Source organism: Nicotiana tomentosiformis, chromosome 8, assembly GCF_000390325.3.
Source record: "Nicotiana tomentosiformis chromosome 8, ASM39032v3, whole genome shotgun sequence".
NCBI lineage: Eukaryota > Viridiplantae > Streptophyta > Magnoliopsida > Solanales > Solanaceae > Nicotiana > Nicotiana tomentosiformis.
The window spans coordinates 82,109,300-82,128,013 of NC_090819.1; the positions used below are offsets into that span (position 1 = coordinate 82,109,300).

Sequence of the window (18,714 nt, forward strand, 5' to 3'; positions counted from 1 at the left end):
TTATGAATTCATTTTAGACGATCTAATGTCACTGAAACATAGGGGCTAGAGTAATTTGATAGGCAAATAGAACATTTAGACTTCTATATAACAAATTGCATAGGTTAGCAATCCAAATTAATTAATTAATTCTATGAAAGTGGATATAAAATCGTAAGACATAATTAAGTAAATAAAAGTGTACTTTCTCTAAGAGCTTAAACTTTTGGTGAGATGATCACACACTTCATATGGTATTAGAGCATGCAGAGGTCCTGAGTTCGAGTCACAACGCCACCATTATCAAAGAATGAATTTTCACATGTTTGGAAGTCAATAAAAGTAACAAACAATTTTTCAATTTAATAATCTGTAAAACATATTATCTGGGGAAAGAGTCAAAACTAATAAGCTCCAAATCCCATACTAAAAACGGAAAAGTAGCCATAACATTTTTCAATATGTTTGTTGAAAGTTCTTTTGGAAAATAAATTAAAAAGAAAGAATGGAAAAAATTCATCCCTTTAATGTCCAATACAATACTTGATAGTTGATAGTAACCACTGTGAACACTAATTTGAAGGGTCTAAATTCATTTTGTATTAACACTTATCTAGAGTTTCGTATTGAATTTTACAATCTGAAAAAAGTAAAGAATTGGTATGAAATTTCTGCGTATAATTAGTATGAAATTTTTGCTCCTCTTGCTTTCAAGTATTGCATACAAGGCTATAGTGAAAATAGCCAGCAAATTTCTATTGTGAAAAGTATGATTTATTAAAAATAAAATAATGCTTTCTGTACAACCCAAGAAAACAAGATTGTATTAATAGAGCAATCATATTTTGTTTTGAATCAAGTATAGTTTCTTGCGTTGACATTTGACTGGCTGTCGCCTGTCAGTGGTGTGAATTTATTTAAGGGGAGTAACCGTTTGTTTCAACTATGGATAATTGAACACTTGCACACGCATACTAATCATAATAATATAACTTTGACAATATCATTTTTAATACCGAATATAACAAAGACACTTAAACGAATATATCTTACCTACAATCATGTTTTTAATCAACGGATTAGACAACATTATTGGTGTGTTCTCTTAGTCAATTCATGTAGATGTTTTTTTCTTCATTTACAGAAACAGGTGAAACAATAACTTTAAAAAAGACATAATTTTTTCTATTTTCCTCCTCCCCGGCTCTGACAAAACAGCTGACCACTTTTATAAACGCTCCCTATAGAACCCAAAAAATAAAAAGATAGACACAGATTCAACAAAGTTGCACTACCATATAACTTTGACTAAGGAAAACAGAAAATGGAGAACAAAACCATTTTTATGATATTGAGACATAGATTAGGCCACAAAATTGCTAACACATTTCAACAAAGTATCATCGCAGTAATGTGAGACAAAATAGCTTGACATGTTCTTTGTAAAGATAAATTTCTCATGACCTAACTTTCTGGAATTTGTTTGGGCGACCACCTGAATCGTTTCCCCTTGGACGCGAATGCTTCCCGCCTCTGTTGTATCTTCCTCCCCTATGTCCATGAACAATAACAATAGAGTTAAAACAGAATACATTCAAAAATACATGGCAAACTACAAAAGCTTTTCTGCTCCAAAGCAAATAACGATGGCACTAAGAGAAAGTTGTCAACTGTGACCATATCCAACTCATTTAAGTAGGGCCAGGGGATAATATATCATCATAAAATATATCCATATCTCCACATTCATTGATACACTACTTTCACTATGATCTACACATTTTATTTTAGTTTCCTGTTGCAGTGACGTGGTACTCATGCTCATTGATACAAGAGTTTCTTTCTCACGCACCACTATACTAGACCAAATATCCCAAATAGGCTTCGGAAGAATCCAGAAAATACATCAGCTATGAACACGTAAATACTCCTCAAGTCACAAGTAACATGTACATGGTCATCTATTTACTGTTATCTTTTCCGGAGAACCCTCCAATTAATTGGATTGTATAGTCCAACATGCCTTTTGAGAAAGAATCCAACAGAACCTTATGCCCACGTAAAGAACCAAGTAAGGCAATAGATGAGCTAAGGGCTTACCTTCCCCTATTCCCTTTATTAAAGTCACGGCGTTTGTCCTGGTTATTACGGAACATACTCCAGTATTCCTTCTCAGCATCACCTGATAAAAAAGTAGCACACAAGTAAAAATCAAGTTATAGAAGCAATTCACAAACAAAAAGATGATATAAATAAGATAATATAATAGGAGTACAAAATAAAGAACAGCTGTTATATTTGAAGTGGTGGATCAAAAACAAATGTTTATTCCCCCAAAGAAACAATATATAGCTTCAACTCATAACATTGGCCAATTGATAGAACAAAAGCACCCACTAATAGCCACTTCAGCTGATTCTGTAGGTACATTCAATGTAGCCAATATCCTCAACAGTAAAACCTGCTCCCCCTTCCCCTCACCCAATTTCACTCCTTAACCTAAAAAGCTCAATGAGGTCTCCAACACATGCAAGATAATAGGAAAAGAATGCGTTAAGATTGCAATCAAAAGAGCCGAAGAACAGTCGGCACCCACCAGTTACTGGGTCTAAGGCAGCAATGAAATTCTTCACCGTCAAACCACCTTCTTCAGCAAGTACACCAGCAGCACGTGCTTTCTGTGCAGCCCCTTCATTTTCAAACCTTATATAACCTGATTCTGATCCAATCGTGAAATCAACAAACTGCACAAGGAAACCCATGAAACTTGAGATGTCACTCTATGCTTTCTTGATGCATCATTTACAGTTCTGTTTCACATACATATCCTGATTTTACTCAACTTCAGAAAAAAGAAAACTTTGAAGCTTCGATTAGATTAAAAAAAATGAATTGTGGACAGAACCAAAACACACAGTATCATGTCATTATTACAGACTTTATTTTTTCCGAGAAATGGTAATTGTGTCCTTAATAACAAATATATTGCAACGATTTTACAATAGGTTCATTACTATAATCTGTAGTCCCAGCAAATTGTTTTGGATTGCTAATAATCCTGTGATATTTTCTCAGTTAGCATTTTTTGTTTGAGATTGGGCAAGACCAAAAGGAGACAGCTCCATACTTCTCTTCCACAATAGTAAGCATACTTCAGTGTTCATCAATTATAAGATAAGGAACTACATTCATTTTGCTAATCCCAATAGAAGGATACAAAAAGTAACAGCAATAGATAACACAAAGAAAGGACCCTACGAATTACATATATTGAACAAAATGAACAAATAAAAATGGAGAAAACTTACCTTCACAGTGCCAAATTTTTGGAAAATGCTCCTCAAGTCTTCACGCATAACAATGTCCTTGTTGTCCTTGCAAGCAGGAATTGATAATTTTTCTTCAGCAGGAGCTTGATCATCCTCTTCAGTTGGACTGTCCATGGATTTCTCTACAGCTTCAGGATTCTGAACATCAGTCTCCCCACTTCCATTCTCAGCATCTTTTTCATCATCCTTATTGTTGTCTTCATCTCTAACTTCTGACACCTCTTCTGTCACCTTGACATTGTCTTTTGTTGTATCTTTATTGCCTTCTGTTTCGGGAGCACTTGCGCTTTCAGCAGCCGCTTGATGATTACCATTTTGTTCTGTAGAGCTTTTTCTCTTCAACTTAAATGCAATGATCAAGCCCTTTGGATAGCTGCAACCATCACATCCATCGAGTTAACACCACATGGCAAGCATGCTAACAAAATACCAAATTAGTAAGGACTCACTACTTAGCGGTAGCATTATACTCACTCTAGTTCAGGCTTCGAATTGTTTTTACTATTTGGACCAAGATGAGGACGGTTATGCTCAACTTCTTTCTCTTCGTTGGCTCTTTCTACATCGAAATCTTTCCTGAATAACAGCAAACCAGTGATATGTATGAGCAATCATTGAAAGTAAGTTATGAATGGAACCGCTAGAACTTGTATCAATGAAAACTTATATTTGAAGCATTGGCCATTAAAATGAACAGTATCTTCCACTGGAATTAAGACATAATAATGATGCAAGATTGTGAAAAAATAATAGATTCTATTTACTTACTCAAGTGAGCCTACTAGGTTACATAGCCAATGTTTGGACAAGTTTAACTGAAAAGGCAAATCTGAACCCTAAGACAGCAAAGCCTAGACAAATAGAATACAGATCCATGCTTTCCCAGGACAACGCAGGTTAATGTACATCATAGATTTCTCGGCCCTAGTGACATCGGTGACTCCCCCATGCCCCCCCAAGGGGGCAAAATAAATAATATCCCCCCCCCCCTCTCCATTGTATGAGAGTTGGATTTGTTTAAAATAAATATATAGTATAACTTTGGTAATATATGTTGAAAATAATGGTTGGTAGGTGTTAACAAAGTATAAAATATGTCATCACAAATACAAAAAAATTGTAATAGTGTTCTGTATTGATATATTCGAATATTTGGAATTGGACTTTCCATTTACCAAAACAAGTGCTGTTTTTGGGCAGACTAAAACGGAAAAGGAAGGTGAAACAAAATGCAATAGGCGGTGCATATAAAAGAGGTGCAGTCTTCCCTTTTACATCCTGGGGTCCAATATCGCAAAAGGAAGTCCAGCCAAACAAGCAAAACTATAGATTATACAAGAGCAGAAGACCCCCATAGTGCTTCCTACAATCTCTGTTGCCAAAGTTGGGTTTGGTTTAAAATATAGGGAAAAGCAATGAAGGTAGAAGTCTACCAATGTATGAAAAGTGTTTGCAATGCTAGTTCATATAGACAATATGTCACCAGAAGTTGTTAACTCCAAAATAACATAGAAACCAAAGTGCCCCCCGCGTCACCGTGTTATAGGAAGTAACACCAAAGAAAACACTATCTTACTTTGGTTTCAGTTCTAATTCAACTCCTTCATAAATCAAGTTTTGCTTCACAACATTAGCCGCATCTTCCTCACTGGCGAACTCAACCAGAGCAGTGCCACAAAACATCCTTTTGTCAGCTACATGCCGAGGCAGCCTCACACTGTTAACCTAAAAGAAGAAGAAGATTAAAAAATCATTGAACAGGCAGGCACACATTTTACTATCTTGGATATATCTTTTTTCATGCAATACTATTTTGGATATCAATGCAAGCAATATCATGCGGAAAAATTTACAGTAGAAGGACGCAGAACAAATAAACTGTTCAATAGCAGCTGATCATGCGAACCAGTGTAGAAATGTTTTATTTTCTTAATCTACCTCATCCCAGCCCATCCCGCTCTTTTCCCTTTTCACGAAAGAGTAACCTGTTTAACAAATTTGGATAAAGATACCAAATTTCATCAAAGGTAAAACACTAACAAAGTAAGCAAGTGCAAAGTTACAGACATCACCTTGCCATGCTGACCAAAGAAGGACTCCACATCTTCAAGCTTGACACTGTATTCCAATGGGGATGCAGCAATCGTCCTAACATCTATTTGCTCTATAACCTCCTCGGGCTTCGAAAGCTCTGTGACTCTACCAACACATTTCCCTGTAACATAAATCAGCTCAAATCAGCCCATTTACTATTATGTCATTCAGTAGTGAGCTAAGAGAGCAACACACAAATTAGCAAAACCAAACAAAGACACCAACTTTGCAAGGGCAGCGCCACCTCAAGGCAAAATTATTTTAAAAAAACAAAGACACTTACCATCTTCCGAAATCTTAAGAAAAGAAGAAGCCTTTAGAGCTTCAGCAACAGCTTGTATAGTATCATCTGATATCTCTTCCTGCTTTGACGCCCCCAAACCCAAATGAGACCTCATCCGTGAAAACGAACATATCAAAGCTAAACTTACCACTATAAAGCTATAGTTAAGTACTACAATACATTTTGTCCACAAAAACATACAACAAAAACAATGCCTCGATGTCAATCTAGTTGGGTTTCCTAATCCCTAATATCTGTTTGGATCCATTCCATTCCAGTACCCAATATTCTGAGGATTCATTGAAAATTGACTAGTTTTGTTTTGCCCGTCAACCTACTACAACTCTCCTCCTTTATCTGGTTTGGCACCTCGGAGCTATCCAAAAGAAGCATACAATTCCATACTTAGGTGAGTTTATAAAACATACAAGTGCTTGTACATATACCTACTCTATCTCAAAAGACTTGCATAACATAATATCATCAACAACATTTTTCCAATGCCTAAACAATTCTACTAATATTTTTAATAATTTTTATTGTTAAAGAGTTCATATTTAGTACAATATCACATAAATCAAAGCTAAACTTCCCACTTGCGAGCCTTTAGAAGAACTACAACACATACAAGTCGTTGTGCATAAGCGTAACTTATTCACAAGATCAACAACATTATTTCAAGACCTTAAAAATTCTACTTAATTTTTTTCATCATTTATTTTGGTTAAAGATTGAATCTTTAGTACAAATGATAAATAAAAATCAATGTTGACTCATAAAAAAATAAAGTAAAAAAGGATACATCCATCTTCACTTTCATCCACAGTTTTCTTAAGAAACCCATCTTTTGGAAGATTACTATCACTGAAGTAAAACTCGACCTACAAAGAAGATGGTTATTTTTTAAAAAAAATCAGTTAGACGAAAAGGTGCTGCTGTTTTAAAGATATCAAAATCCCAGAAAGGCTAACCTGACGAATGACCTTCTTGATTGTTTCTTCGTTCAAAGTTTTGGCCATCGTTGTAAAAGGTACTAGAGAAGAGAGAAGCAACGTCTAGGGTTTTGGGATTTGAGAAATAAGGGGTTTAGTTATCAAATGAACGACTTAAGTTGTTTTGTAGTTTTGTATATATAATAATAACTTGACCCGCAAAACCGGATGTTTATTAGGGCTATACATTGATCGGGTCCGGATCATAGCTACCTCTTCAACATTCTTTACAATTTCGAAGACCTCTCTTTTAAGTTTTAGCCTTAATAAGTTAGGAAATCTTACGGAAATATCACAAATAAGTCCCAACTTACCAACTCTTTAGCTATTAATCATAAATTTGTCAAAACTAGTCAAGTACATGTAAAAATTGAAAGCTCATATAAATAAGGATTCTTTTTCTCCAAGAATCACACATAAAGATCTCCTTCCATATATTTTAAGCATTATCAACAACCTTAGATGCAAGACAGAAAGGAAATTTCATGAATGAGGTAGCAAACAAGGTGATGAAATACAAATAAAATATACATACAAGATTCCAAAAATCTAAGTAAAAGGGACATTTTTCAATAGGTATGGTTGAAATACATTGAATATATATAGATGACTCAATATACAAAATTTGAGGAAGATTGGAGGTGATTTGGACTGATTTAGTATTAAAATTCGTAGTTAAAATCGAGTTCAAAAAATTCTTTTACGACATATGTATCAAGCATGTATCACCCGTGTATCTCACACACAGGTATATATGGATATATATGTGATACACAAATGATATATAGTGTGATACACATATTATTTTTTTCTATGTTCATCTTCTACTTCGAATTTTAATTCAAAACCACTTGAAAACTCTACCAAATCACTCCAAAACTGAGATTTAAACTTCTTAAGATGTATTCAATCTATTCCAACAATACCTACTCAAAAGAAAGTAAAATATTTGACAAATATTTGGCTACAAATAGCTAATTGGCTAATATTGATAATATTTTATAAATTGGCTAATATTGATAATATTTTATAAATTAGCTAATTTTTGTACTAACTTACTTATGGGCTGTATAGCTCGCAATTTCCCTATAAGTTATAACGTGGTTTCGGATATTGAACGGAACTTGTATAAATAATAATCTTTCAATAATGTCTCAAAAATACCCCTTAGTATTAGTTATTAGATACTCCTAGTAGATTCGGTTAACCCGAGTTATATTTCGTTCAAGTTTTTAATACTCCTTTGTTTGATTTTTTAGCTTCTAATACTTCTATGTTTGGTTTTTTAAGCTTTAATTTAGATTCATGAGACGAATCAAACTACGGAAAAATTAAATTATATTCTAGAATCTAAAGAAATCACAAGAAATGATAAGTGCAAATCACTGGATAAGCCCATGCTTTGGGTAGAGATGATACATTCGTTCAGAAAATGTACTTCCTACTTTGGCCAATAAATATTTTATATAAAAATGATCGAAAGAGAAAAGGTAAATATTACTTCTTCTTCTTTTTGAATAATTCATGTTCAAAAAAATTATATGGCCTGAATGTATGAACCAATATTTTATTCTCTGATGCTAACATATATTTAATTATAATAAATTGTTAACAATTTTTTTGTACTTAAAATATTTATATGTAACTGAAAAAATTTATATCTAAAATTTAATATGTGTTGAGTAGTAACAACTATCAAGTTGTGTAGGTAACAAAAAAATAAATAAATGCATCCAGTGAAAGATGGTTGGTGTGAGAATAGCTGAGTTGTTAGGAGTTAACTGTAGTTAACAGTTAGTACTGTAGTTAGGGAGTTAGTGTTAGTTTGTTAACGAGAGTTAGTTATAACTAACTAATGGACATTAGTTATTAGTGAGGAGGTTAAGTTAGTGGATGTATATATACACGTGTAGATTCATTGCACAGTGTAATAAAATTATTTTTTAGCTCCACTCACATGCATAAATTCTCTCTCTAGAACCTTCATCTTCTCTCTGGGCAGCTAGCTCTAATTCTCCATTGTTGTGTTCTAAATCAAGCTCGAGCACACAAAAATTCACATGGTATCAGAGCGGGTGATGATTCTACTTCTCGAAACTTCTGTGTAGCTAAAATTCTACTCTAATTTGTCTTCGATTTTCAAAAACGTTCGTCAATTTTGTCAAAATCCTTCGAAATGAGTACCTCCAAAATTAATCACACGCTCATCCATTGTACGTCCACCCTTCTGACACTCCTGGATATGTGTTGATTCCTATACATCTTACACGAGCTGAGAATTATGGATTATGGAGGCGATCAATGCGAATTGTTCTTCAAGCTAAGAGGAAACTGAGATTTGTCATTGTTACTTATAAAAAGGAGTCATTTGACAAAGAATTGTATGAGGATTGGGAGACTTGCAATGTAATAATGCTCTCATGGATCATGAGCACTGTGTCTCAAGACCTACTTAGCAGAATTGTTTATGCATCAAATGCGCATTTGGTTTGGGAGGATCTCAGGGAGAGATTTGATAATGTGAGTTGAGTATGAATATTTCAGTTGCACAGGGAGATTGCAACCATTACGTAGGGACAGACTCTGTCTCAATGTATTTTACAAGGCTGAAGGAGCTTTGGGCTGAGTTTGACACAATGGTGCCTTCACCAAATTGTGGATGTCCAAAGTCAAAGGAACAAGTCGACAATTTTCTTCAGCAGAGACTAATGCAGTTTTTAAGTGGTCTTAATGATTCCTATGGTCAGCCAAGGAGACAGATTCTTATGAAGTCAACCGAACCTTCTCTCAATTAGGCTTATGCCATGATAACTGAGTATGAGAGTCAGAGATATGCTTCTTATTCAGCTGCAGGAGAGAAGGGAGAACCTCTAGCTATGCAGGCAGGAAGAGGTAAAACCTTACAAAGGGAAAAAAAACCTTCTTGAAATATGACTATTATGGGCTGAAGGGACACTTGAAAGAAAATTATTACAAGCTCATAGGATATCCATCAGACTTTAAGAATAGGAAAAAGTTTGTAGCAATCAATGTGATGGGGAACGCTGGTAGAGAGAATGTAGCATAGGAAAATGATGGAATCAATAGAGCTGGAATTCTACAGGAAATGCCTTATTTTATAGAAAAACAATACAAAAGGATATTGAGTATGCTAAACATAGAAAATGAAGGTGAAGACCAACATCATGCCAACATGACAGGTATTGTAACCTCTCTTATGGCCAATGTAGGTAGTACTAAGTGGATAATTGATTCAGGAGTCTCACATCATATTAGTGGCAGTTTAGATGTACTAAGTCACAAATTTAAATTGACTGCTTATCACGATGAACAAGTTCATCTACCTACTGGTGAAAAGGCAGGTATAACTCATATAGGAACTATAACCTTTCTCAGAGATATGGAACTTAACAATGTATTATTTGTTCCTGAGTTCAGATTTAACCTATTGTCAGTATCCAAATTAACCAAGGCTCTCTCTTGCTCTGTGAACTTCTTTCCTGATTTTTGCTTATTTCAGGACCTTTACAGTGGCAAGGTTGGGGGGATTGGTAGATAGAGAGGTGATCTGTATGTGGTAAAGGATGATTTCAACAGAATAAAGGAAGTTGTGTGCAATGCTGCAGTTCAGAAGAATATTGAAGATGGAAGCTTGTGGCATAGGAGGCTAGGACATGCCTATGTTAGTACTATGAAGAATGTATAGTTTCTTGGTAATAAGACTGTTGATATGTCTGTAAATAATGACTGTCATGTGTGTCCATTAACTAGGAAAAATAGATTGATGTTTCCTAGAAGTAAATCTAGAAGCTCAAGTCCCTTGAATCTCCTGCACATGAATGTTTGGGGACCTTATAAACATCCTACTCATGATAGAAAATACTTATTTTTTTTACTATTGTTGATGATAATTTCAGGTATACTTGGATTAGATTGCATCCGTTGAAAAGTTATGTCATAGTAGTTGTAAAGAAATTTCTGTCAATGTTGCAGAGACAGTATGCAAATGCAGTGAAAGTAATTTGAATTGATAAAGAGACTGAATTCCTTAACAAACATATGAGTGAGTTGCTTGAAGGCTATGTGATTATTCAACAAAGTAGTTGTGTCTATACTCCACAATAAAATGGCATAATGAAAAGAAAACTTAGGCACATTCTTGACACAACTAGAGCCTTGAAGTTTCAAGCAAGTTTGCCTATCAGATTTTGGGGGGAAAGTGCGGAAACTGCAATTTATGTGATTAATCGACTACCTACTGAGCTGTTAGAAGGCAAAACGCCATTTGAAATGTTACACAACAAATCACCATCATTGTCTCATCTTAAAATTTTTGGTTGTTTGTGTTATGCAACCAATTTGGTTAAAGAGGATAAGTTTGCTCCTAGGGCCAGGGCCTCAGTCTTTCTGGGGTATTCAGAGACTCAAAAGGGGTACAAACTGATGGACATATCCACTAAATATTTTTTTGTTTGTAGGGATGTTATATTTAAGGAACACTTATTTCCATTTGGACAAGTTCCTACCAAATCAGTACCAGCCAAGGCACTTGTCCTTGTTCTTGATAAGGGGAGAGTGATAACAGATCCTCATGAACAAGTATAAGGTACTGAAAATGACACTCCAAACCATGATGCTGCTGATAATGCATTGAGACATGATGAGTCTGTAAATTCCATTTATGACACTACTGTGGTGGATTATAATGCTGATGTTACTGAAACTGCATTGTCAGAAGTAGAATTTAGTGCACAAAATACTAGTGACATTGCAGAACAGACAAATGATTAAGATGTTCCTATTGCAGCTGAAGATATAGCAGAACAGGCAGATGATCAAGCTATTACTATTGCAGAACATGCTGAAGCTGAAGCTGAAGACATTGTAGAATAGACAGATGATCAGGCTATTACTGAGATGATTACTATGGGTGACCTTATGGAACATGAGTCTCATATAATAAGGACGAAGCCAGAAAGACACACCAAAGAGTCATTGTGGATGCAGAACTATGTCACGAAGAAGAAGGCTAATGGAGCTTTATATCCTATATCAGACTACCTCTCATATGACAATCTCTTAGCAAGTTACAGAAGCATGTTGGCCAAGATTTCAGCACTAACAGGACAAAGCTTTGCAGTAGCATCAAAGGATAGAAAGTGGATTGAAGCAATAGAGTTAGAAATAAAAGCATTGGAGGATAATAACACATGGGAGGTTGTTGACCTACCAAAAGGAAAAAATGCTATTGGCTCTAAATGGGTATATAAAATCAAGTATAAAGCTAATGGAGAAGTAGAGAGATACAAGGCAAGGTTGGTATCCCTCCTAAAGTCGACCTCTAATTAAGATGGAGAACCGCTTATCACTCCATCATAATCTTTGACGATGTGGGTATGTTTCACCATCAAAACAAAATCTCTTAAACATGCTATACCAGCAAGAAATTATATGCATCCTACTCTCATCAGTACAACATTTTTCTCATATTCACTTGTTACTAAGAGGTGTTGAAGTAATATTTTAGTGTTAATTATTTCATGATCTTTCATATCAGCGACTGTTATGGTTAAGATTGTGGCCATAATCTTTTTGTATAATTCTTTAAGGGCATTGACTTCTTTACTTGTATACTAAATACCCGGCTGATATCCTACTTATTAGCCAATATTTCACCTATTTATTAATTCACTAATGTCTAATAATTAGTCATTATTTCATGATCACATGTGTATACAATTTTCTTACCTATTAAACTCTTTTAATCTATGAAAGAATCGTTATGCATTTAGAAGAATCCTTTTAAAATGTAGACTTTTAAGCGAATTTTAATCACTAAGCAACCTTATTTTAGTGGTGAAAGAAGAAACAAATTGTAGGAAAGTTCACACTTGTGTTCATAAACTTAGAAGGAAATATAACTTGAGAAGTAAAAAGCTATTTTATCATTTTTATTGATGAACTTTTTTAATACACTATCATTTTTATCCTTGATAAAAATGTATGGGGTAAAATTAGTTTATAACGAATGGTAGAATATAAAAATGATACGTGGAACCGAAGATAGACAAAAGACGAGTTGGAAAATAATTAGTACCGAATGCGGCATGTAACCAGTACTGGCTGGATTTCAAAGGGAATATAGTCAGCGATAGAAGGTTAAAGATTTACCATAGGATAGCATTCAATGAGGGAATATTTGCTGGCGTTAAATGACCAGCTGTTACAGAGAATATTGGAATTCAAGACCTGTCGTTACACACTCATCAATGACCCTTTTATTATCATTTAAAGAGGATCTTGATCCTAGGATCCTATTTCCCTATGTAAAACTATAAATAGTGGGGTTTAACACCCATTGTAGGGACACAAAACACTCTGTACACAAAAGATACACCATTTTGCTCTCATACCTTATTATTTAGCTCTCAATTTTAAAGCTTCATCATTGCTTTATCTTTATTTTCACTTTTGCTCTCGAAAAGGTTGAGTTCGAAATTAGGATCGTTATTTTCTTTAATTTCAATCAATAAATCTTAATTTCAGTCTTATCTCTTTATCATTTTAGGGTCAAATCGATTCGCTTGTCTATAAATCACGTTATGAATTTAACTGTACCGTTTTACGGGTAAATAATTTGGCGTCCACCGCGGGTCTTAGACAGTTGCATAATTGCTTTGATCCATATGTTTATTACTAACAAGTTTCAGTACTTTCTTTAGCAAAAGTCATATATGGAAGCTAACGATGTCAACAACACATACAATATTGAACCACGCATTGAACGGGAAGAATTGTCCCAATGTGATGACTCAATTAGTGACACCCGTAATGAAGGTGACGGAACAACCCCGGTTTGTGAAAGAAAGTATCATCGGTATGTATGGGAGTCGACTCCTGATGATGTGGAGGAGGAACATGATGTAGAAACGGTCAAACTCCTGAGGGAATAGTAGAGAACAATCATGGATCACCCCTCGAGACAGGATCAGGTGATGACAGAATTGAAACAAGCATAGACAAGTGCTTCCAACAATGCGATCGTAACCATAAATCAAACGACTCAGAGAATCGATAACAACACCCCAAGGGCGAAGTCGGTTTCGACGAGGCGGGAGGTACCAGTAGCGGATCTAGGAACAACAATGGAAGTGATCCTTTCAAAATCGAGCTTATGAGATTCATGAGAGAAATGAACAAACGAATGGATCAAAATGAGAAGGAGTTTCACGCTTGGATGGATCAGATTCCGGGCGCACCACCAGTACTAAAAGGTCCAGATTCGAAAAAACACACGCAGTTGTCGTTTAAACCGAGCACAGTACCAGAGTTAATTCTGAAGAGATTCAAAATGCAGGACATACCAAAATATGATTGGACTTCGGATCCACATGAGTACATCACAACCTACACTCGATTGAGAAAGGAAACAATTTAGCTTAACATGAGATTGAGTCGGTCTTGTTGAAGAAGATTGGTGAAACCCTCACAAAGTAGTCCTTGACATGGTACTCTCTTTTACCTGAGCATTCAATTGATTTTTTTGAGATGCTTGCAGACTCGTTCATTAAGGCTCATGCTAGAGGAAAGAAGGTTTAGTCTAGAAAGGCAGACATATTCAGAATTACGCAAGGCGAATCTGAGCTGCTGCGAGAATTTATGATCCGGTTCCAGATAGAAAGGATATTGCTGTCACGACCCAAAATCCATTAAAGATCGTGATGGCGCCAAATACTGCCGTCAGACAAGCCAAAAATAAATAATTGATTTGGTTCTCATTTTGAAATCATATGTGCTCTCACAAGGCCACTAGTCACATATGTACCTGCACAAAAATGTGCAGCAAAGTGTAGTATGAGTACGTAATCAACATGTACCCCGTAAGTATCTAGCCTAACCCCGGAGGAGTAGTGACGAGGGATCGACATCGACACTCACTAGTGGTCCAATAACATCAGGTATAGTAAAGAGGTAAATAAATATGAGGCAGAGTAAATTAATGAGATAAACAAGTACAAATCACGTGGTACAGATCCCCCTCTTTACGAGGAACTCAGGCTCTCCATTAGAAATTCCCTCCTTAACCGGAGCATATATATAGATATCGTGGATCTCATCAGATGGATTGTCATAACTCAAATCGGGAAAACTCGCAGATACACTGGCTTCTTGCCAAATATTACGCACGATTCCATGAGGATATGATATAGGAAATGCCGAGGCGTACGGCCCGATCCAACATAAATATTTAAACTGTGCATTGTCGATGGTCGAACGACACGAACCATAGATGCATCTATTAAATTGCCGAGGCGAATGGCCGGCTCCCATGAGAGTGTGGTACATAAATCCTACCGAGGCGAACAACCCGATCCCATAAGAGTGAAATACATAATCCTGCCGAGGCAAACAATCCGATCCCATAAGAGTGAAATACATAATCCTGCCGAGGCAAACAATCCGATCCCATAAGAGTGAAATACATAATCCTGCCGAGGCGAACGACCCGATCCCATAAGAGTGAAATACATAATCCTGCCGAGGCTAACGACCCGGTCCCATTAGAATAAGAAGTTTTGACGGGTCCTTGACCCCACTCACGAATAAACATGTGAGTTGTAATTTCTTTAACAAAAATCTTTCAATGAAGTATATATATCACGGAAACATGCCATAAGAGGAGTAGAATTATTCAGTGACTAATCATGAACTCGTGAAATCTCTACAATAACAAGTCTAGTCTCAAGTAGTAATATAAAACAGAGGAATTTAATAGGCGAGAAACTGCTCAAATAATACAGCTATAGCATGATATGAACCTAAGCCTACCCGGACAATAACATGAATGTAGCTACGTACGGGCTCTCGTCCCCCTGCGCGTACGTAGCCCCCACAACAAGTAACACACATCAATATACAACACCTAGGGGTAATTTTCCCCTCACAGAGTTAGACAAGAGACTTACCTCACTCCGATGTTCCAAAACTAGCTCCAACACCGCCCTAACACCTCAAACCGGTGACCGCCGATCCAAAACTAGTCAAAGAAGATGCAACCCAATCAAAATATACTCTAATACTCATAATTAATCAATTTATAACAATTTCCAACTCCGCTCGAAAAAACGATAAAGCAACCCTCGGACCCACATGCCCGGATTTCGAAAATATTTGAAGATAAACTTTACCCATTACACCACGAACTTAAATATATAATTTATTCCAAATTCCATGTCCAATTTCGTGGTAAAATCCAAAAATACCAATTTCTAGGTTTTTCTTCAAAATCCCAAATTTTCACAAATTTTCAAGTCTAAATCCATATATAATCAAAGTATTTAACTTGCAATAGGTGGGAATCACTTACCTTGACATAGATGACGAAAATCTCCCTTCCAAGAGCTCCAAAGATCTCCCAACCAAAAGAAAAATGGAGGAAAATAGCCAAATCCCGTCTTTTAAAAACCTCACTACCCAGGCGACCCTTCTTCGCGAACGCGACACATCCCTCACGTTCGCGAGGCTCAACAACCTCACGCCCAGAAATCTCTCTTCGCGTTCACGGCACTCTGATCGCGTTCGCAAAGGGCAGCTGCCCAGACCCTCGCGTTCGCCTTCCTTTCTACGTGTTCGCGTAGGCCAGATGGCCTTAGGCCCATCTCCCCCTTTCTTCTTCGTGTTCGCGTCGCCTTGGCCGCGTTCGCGAAGGCTTGCCTTGCTCTTGCCTCGCGTTCGCGTCCACTTGCTCGTGTTCGTGAAGGACAACCTAGAAGCCTCACCATTTCCTCTACGCGAACGCGACACTTCCTTCGCGTTCGCGAAGAAGGGCATCAGACACCAGCAACATGAGTCCAAAACAGCCCGAAATGATATGAAACCATCCCGAAACACACTTGAGGCCCCCAGGACCCCATCCAATCACACAAACCTGTCCCATAACATAACACAAACTTGCTCGAGGCCTCAAATCACATCAAACAACATCAAAATCATGAATCACATCCCAATTCAAGCTTAATGAACTTTAGAACTTCAAACTTCTACATTCGATGCCGAAACCTATCAAATCACATCCGATTGACTTCAAATTTTGCACACAAGTCACATTTGACATTACAGACCTATTCCAACTTCCGGAATCGGAATCCGACCCTGATATCAAAAAGTCCACTCCTAGTCAAACTTTCCAAAAATTTTCAAATTTCTAACTTTCGTCGAATGACCCCGAAATGACCTACGAACCTCCAATTCTACTTCCGGACGTGCTCCCAATACCAGAATCACCATACGGAGCTATTCCCAGACTCGGAATCCCAAACGGACAACTATAACATTGAAATACGCCTCAACCCAAATTTATGGAATTCTTCCAAAATGCCAACTTCTACAATAGGCGCCGAAACGCTTCCGGGTCATCCAAAACTCGATCCGGCCATACGCCCAAGTCCAATATCATCATATGAACCTGTTGGAATCTTCAAATCCCAGTTTCGAGGTCGTTTACTTAAAATCACACTTTAGTCAATTCCTCCAACTTAAGGCTTCCGAAATTAGAATTCTCTTTCCAAATCAATTTCGAACTTCCCGAAATTCAATTCCGACCTCGCGTACAAGTCATAATACCCGAAGTGAAGCTTCTCATGGCCTCAAACCGCCGAACGACGCATTAGAGCTCAAAATGATCGGTTGGGTCATTACATTCTCTCCCACTTAAACATACGTTCGTCCTCGAACGTGCTAAGAACTGCTCTGGAGTTGTCTGAAATTTCTGTTTAACACCTCGTGCACCTACCCGTGCCTCCACGATCCTGTTGAGCTCATCCGCTCGAGCAAACCTGGAAATTCTCTCTTTTATCTAGTCAAATAAGCCTTAGAGCCAAATTCCAACATTTGAAATTCTTTACCAGGTATGCTTCCAACATACGAACACCATACCCATCACTACACGATGTACCCATACATGATTGTATACCCTTACCGAATTCACACCTTGCACCGCATTATTCACATGTCCATAATGACATCCCGTGACAACAATAGCCGAAATTTCCCGAATCTGATGCCCGCAATGCACCTCATAAAGCATATAAGTCCCGTCCCAACTCTCGCAACACTGCCACGACAGAAAGCATGTGTAGAAACTCATAACTACCCGCCGAATCACAACTCATGGAGTCTCTTCTCCCGACAAGAACCCTTACCTCATTCTAGACTGAATATCGATATTACTCTTTAATGTGACTCATATAAACCTGATCGCACTGATCCCAGGTCCAATAATCTCGTCTCACCCAGTACAAGCTACTCATGCAATAAGCCACCTCAGATGTTGCCAAAAGTCTCATATGATGCCATAATGTGCCAAAAAGCTGCAAACTTGAATGTGATACATAAGGAAACGAACTCTGGAAAGAATTTCTCAACCCACGTAACTAATTTAAACAACCGAAAAGATATTGTGGACCTTCCTCAGAAAAATGAGAAGCAAAACACACAATAGAAGATATGGGATACTGTACTCAACATCACACTGTTGCGGCGTGCAACCTGATCCAATCATGATACCGTTGCGGCGTACAACCCGATCCAACCATGATAACCGTGGCGGCCTGCCGCCCAATCCACACATAATAGTCGATAAGAAAATACTTACCGAGCTAAAATGCTCATAACTACGAAATACTCGAATATCAACCACAAACACGCGAAGTGCATAATACAAATCCTGGGGAGACGGATAGAGCCATACGCTACGAAACTCAAGCACAACTACGATGCAATAAATGACCCGTATCTCGAGAGCCATCCTTCTCTCACACCACCACCAATAACACGGGATCTCAATACAAGTGCGAATAATTAAACCACCTTACAACCCACATGGCATAATATAGAATACACGAAAGGGCCGACAACAGAAATATCATCCAAGGCCCGAAGATCCCTCCAAAAATAATGTTATGCTGAAATGAACACATTCGGCCTGATATAGAGCCCATATTCACATTTAGATCCATCCACGGACCTCAAGTCGATT

At 37.1% G+C, this 18,714-nt stretch overlaps 2 protein-coding genes across 2 annotated transcripts; one reads left to right on the plus strand and one right to left on the minus strand.

The window, feature by feature from the left end:
- Nucleotides 1-1,304: 1,304 nt before the first annotated feature.
- Nucleotides 1,305-17,803, minus strand: LOC104091395 (la protein 1). Its single transcript, XM_070182466.1, has 11 exons — nucleotides 17,798-17,803; nucleotides 6,657-6,718; nucleotides 6,488-6,566; nucleotides 5,686-5,835; nucleotides 5,381-5,523; nucleotides 4,885-5,033; nucleotides 3,783-3,884; nucleotides 3,288-3,681; nucleotides 2,576-2,723; nucleotides 2,080-2,161; nucleotides 1,305-1,530 (listed from the first exon to the last, which is right to left on the minus strand). The coding sequence occupies exons 2-11, from the start codon at nucleotides 6,702-6,704 to the stop codon at nucleotides 1,437-1,439; spliced, it is 1,389 nt and encodes a 462-aa protein (XP_070038567.1). The 5' UTR covers nucleotides 6,705-6,718; nucleotides 17,798-17,803; the 3' UTR covers nucleotides 1,305-1,436.
- Nucleotides 11,604-12,026, plus strand: LOC138897734 (uncharacterized). The gene has a single exon (XM_070183743.1). It carries the CDS (start codon nucleotides 11,604-11,606, stop codon nucleotides 12,024-12,026), a length of 423 nt encoding a protein of 140 aa, XP_070039844.1.
- Nucleotides 17,804-18,714: the final 911 nt, after the last annotated feature.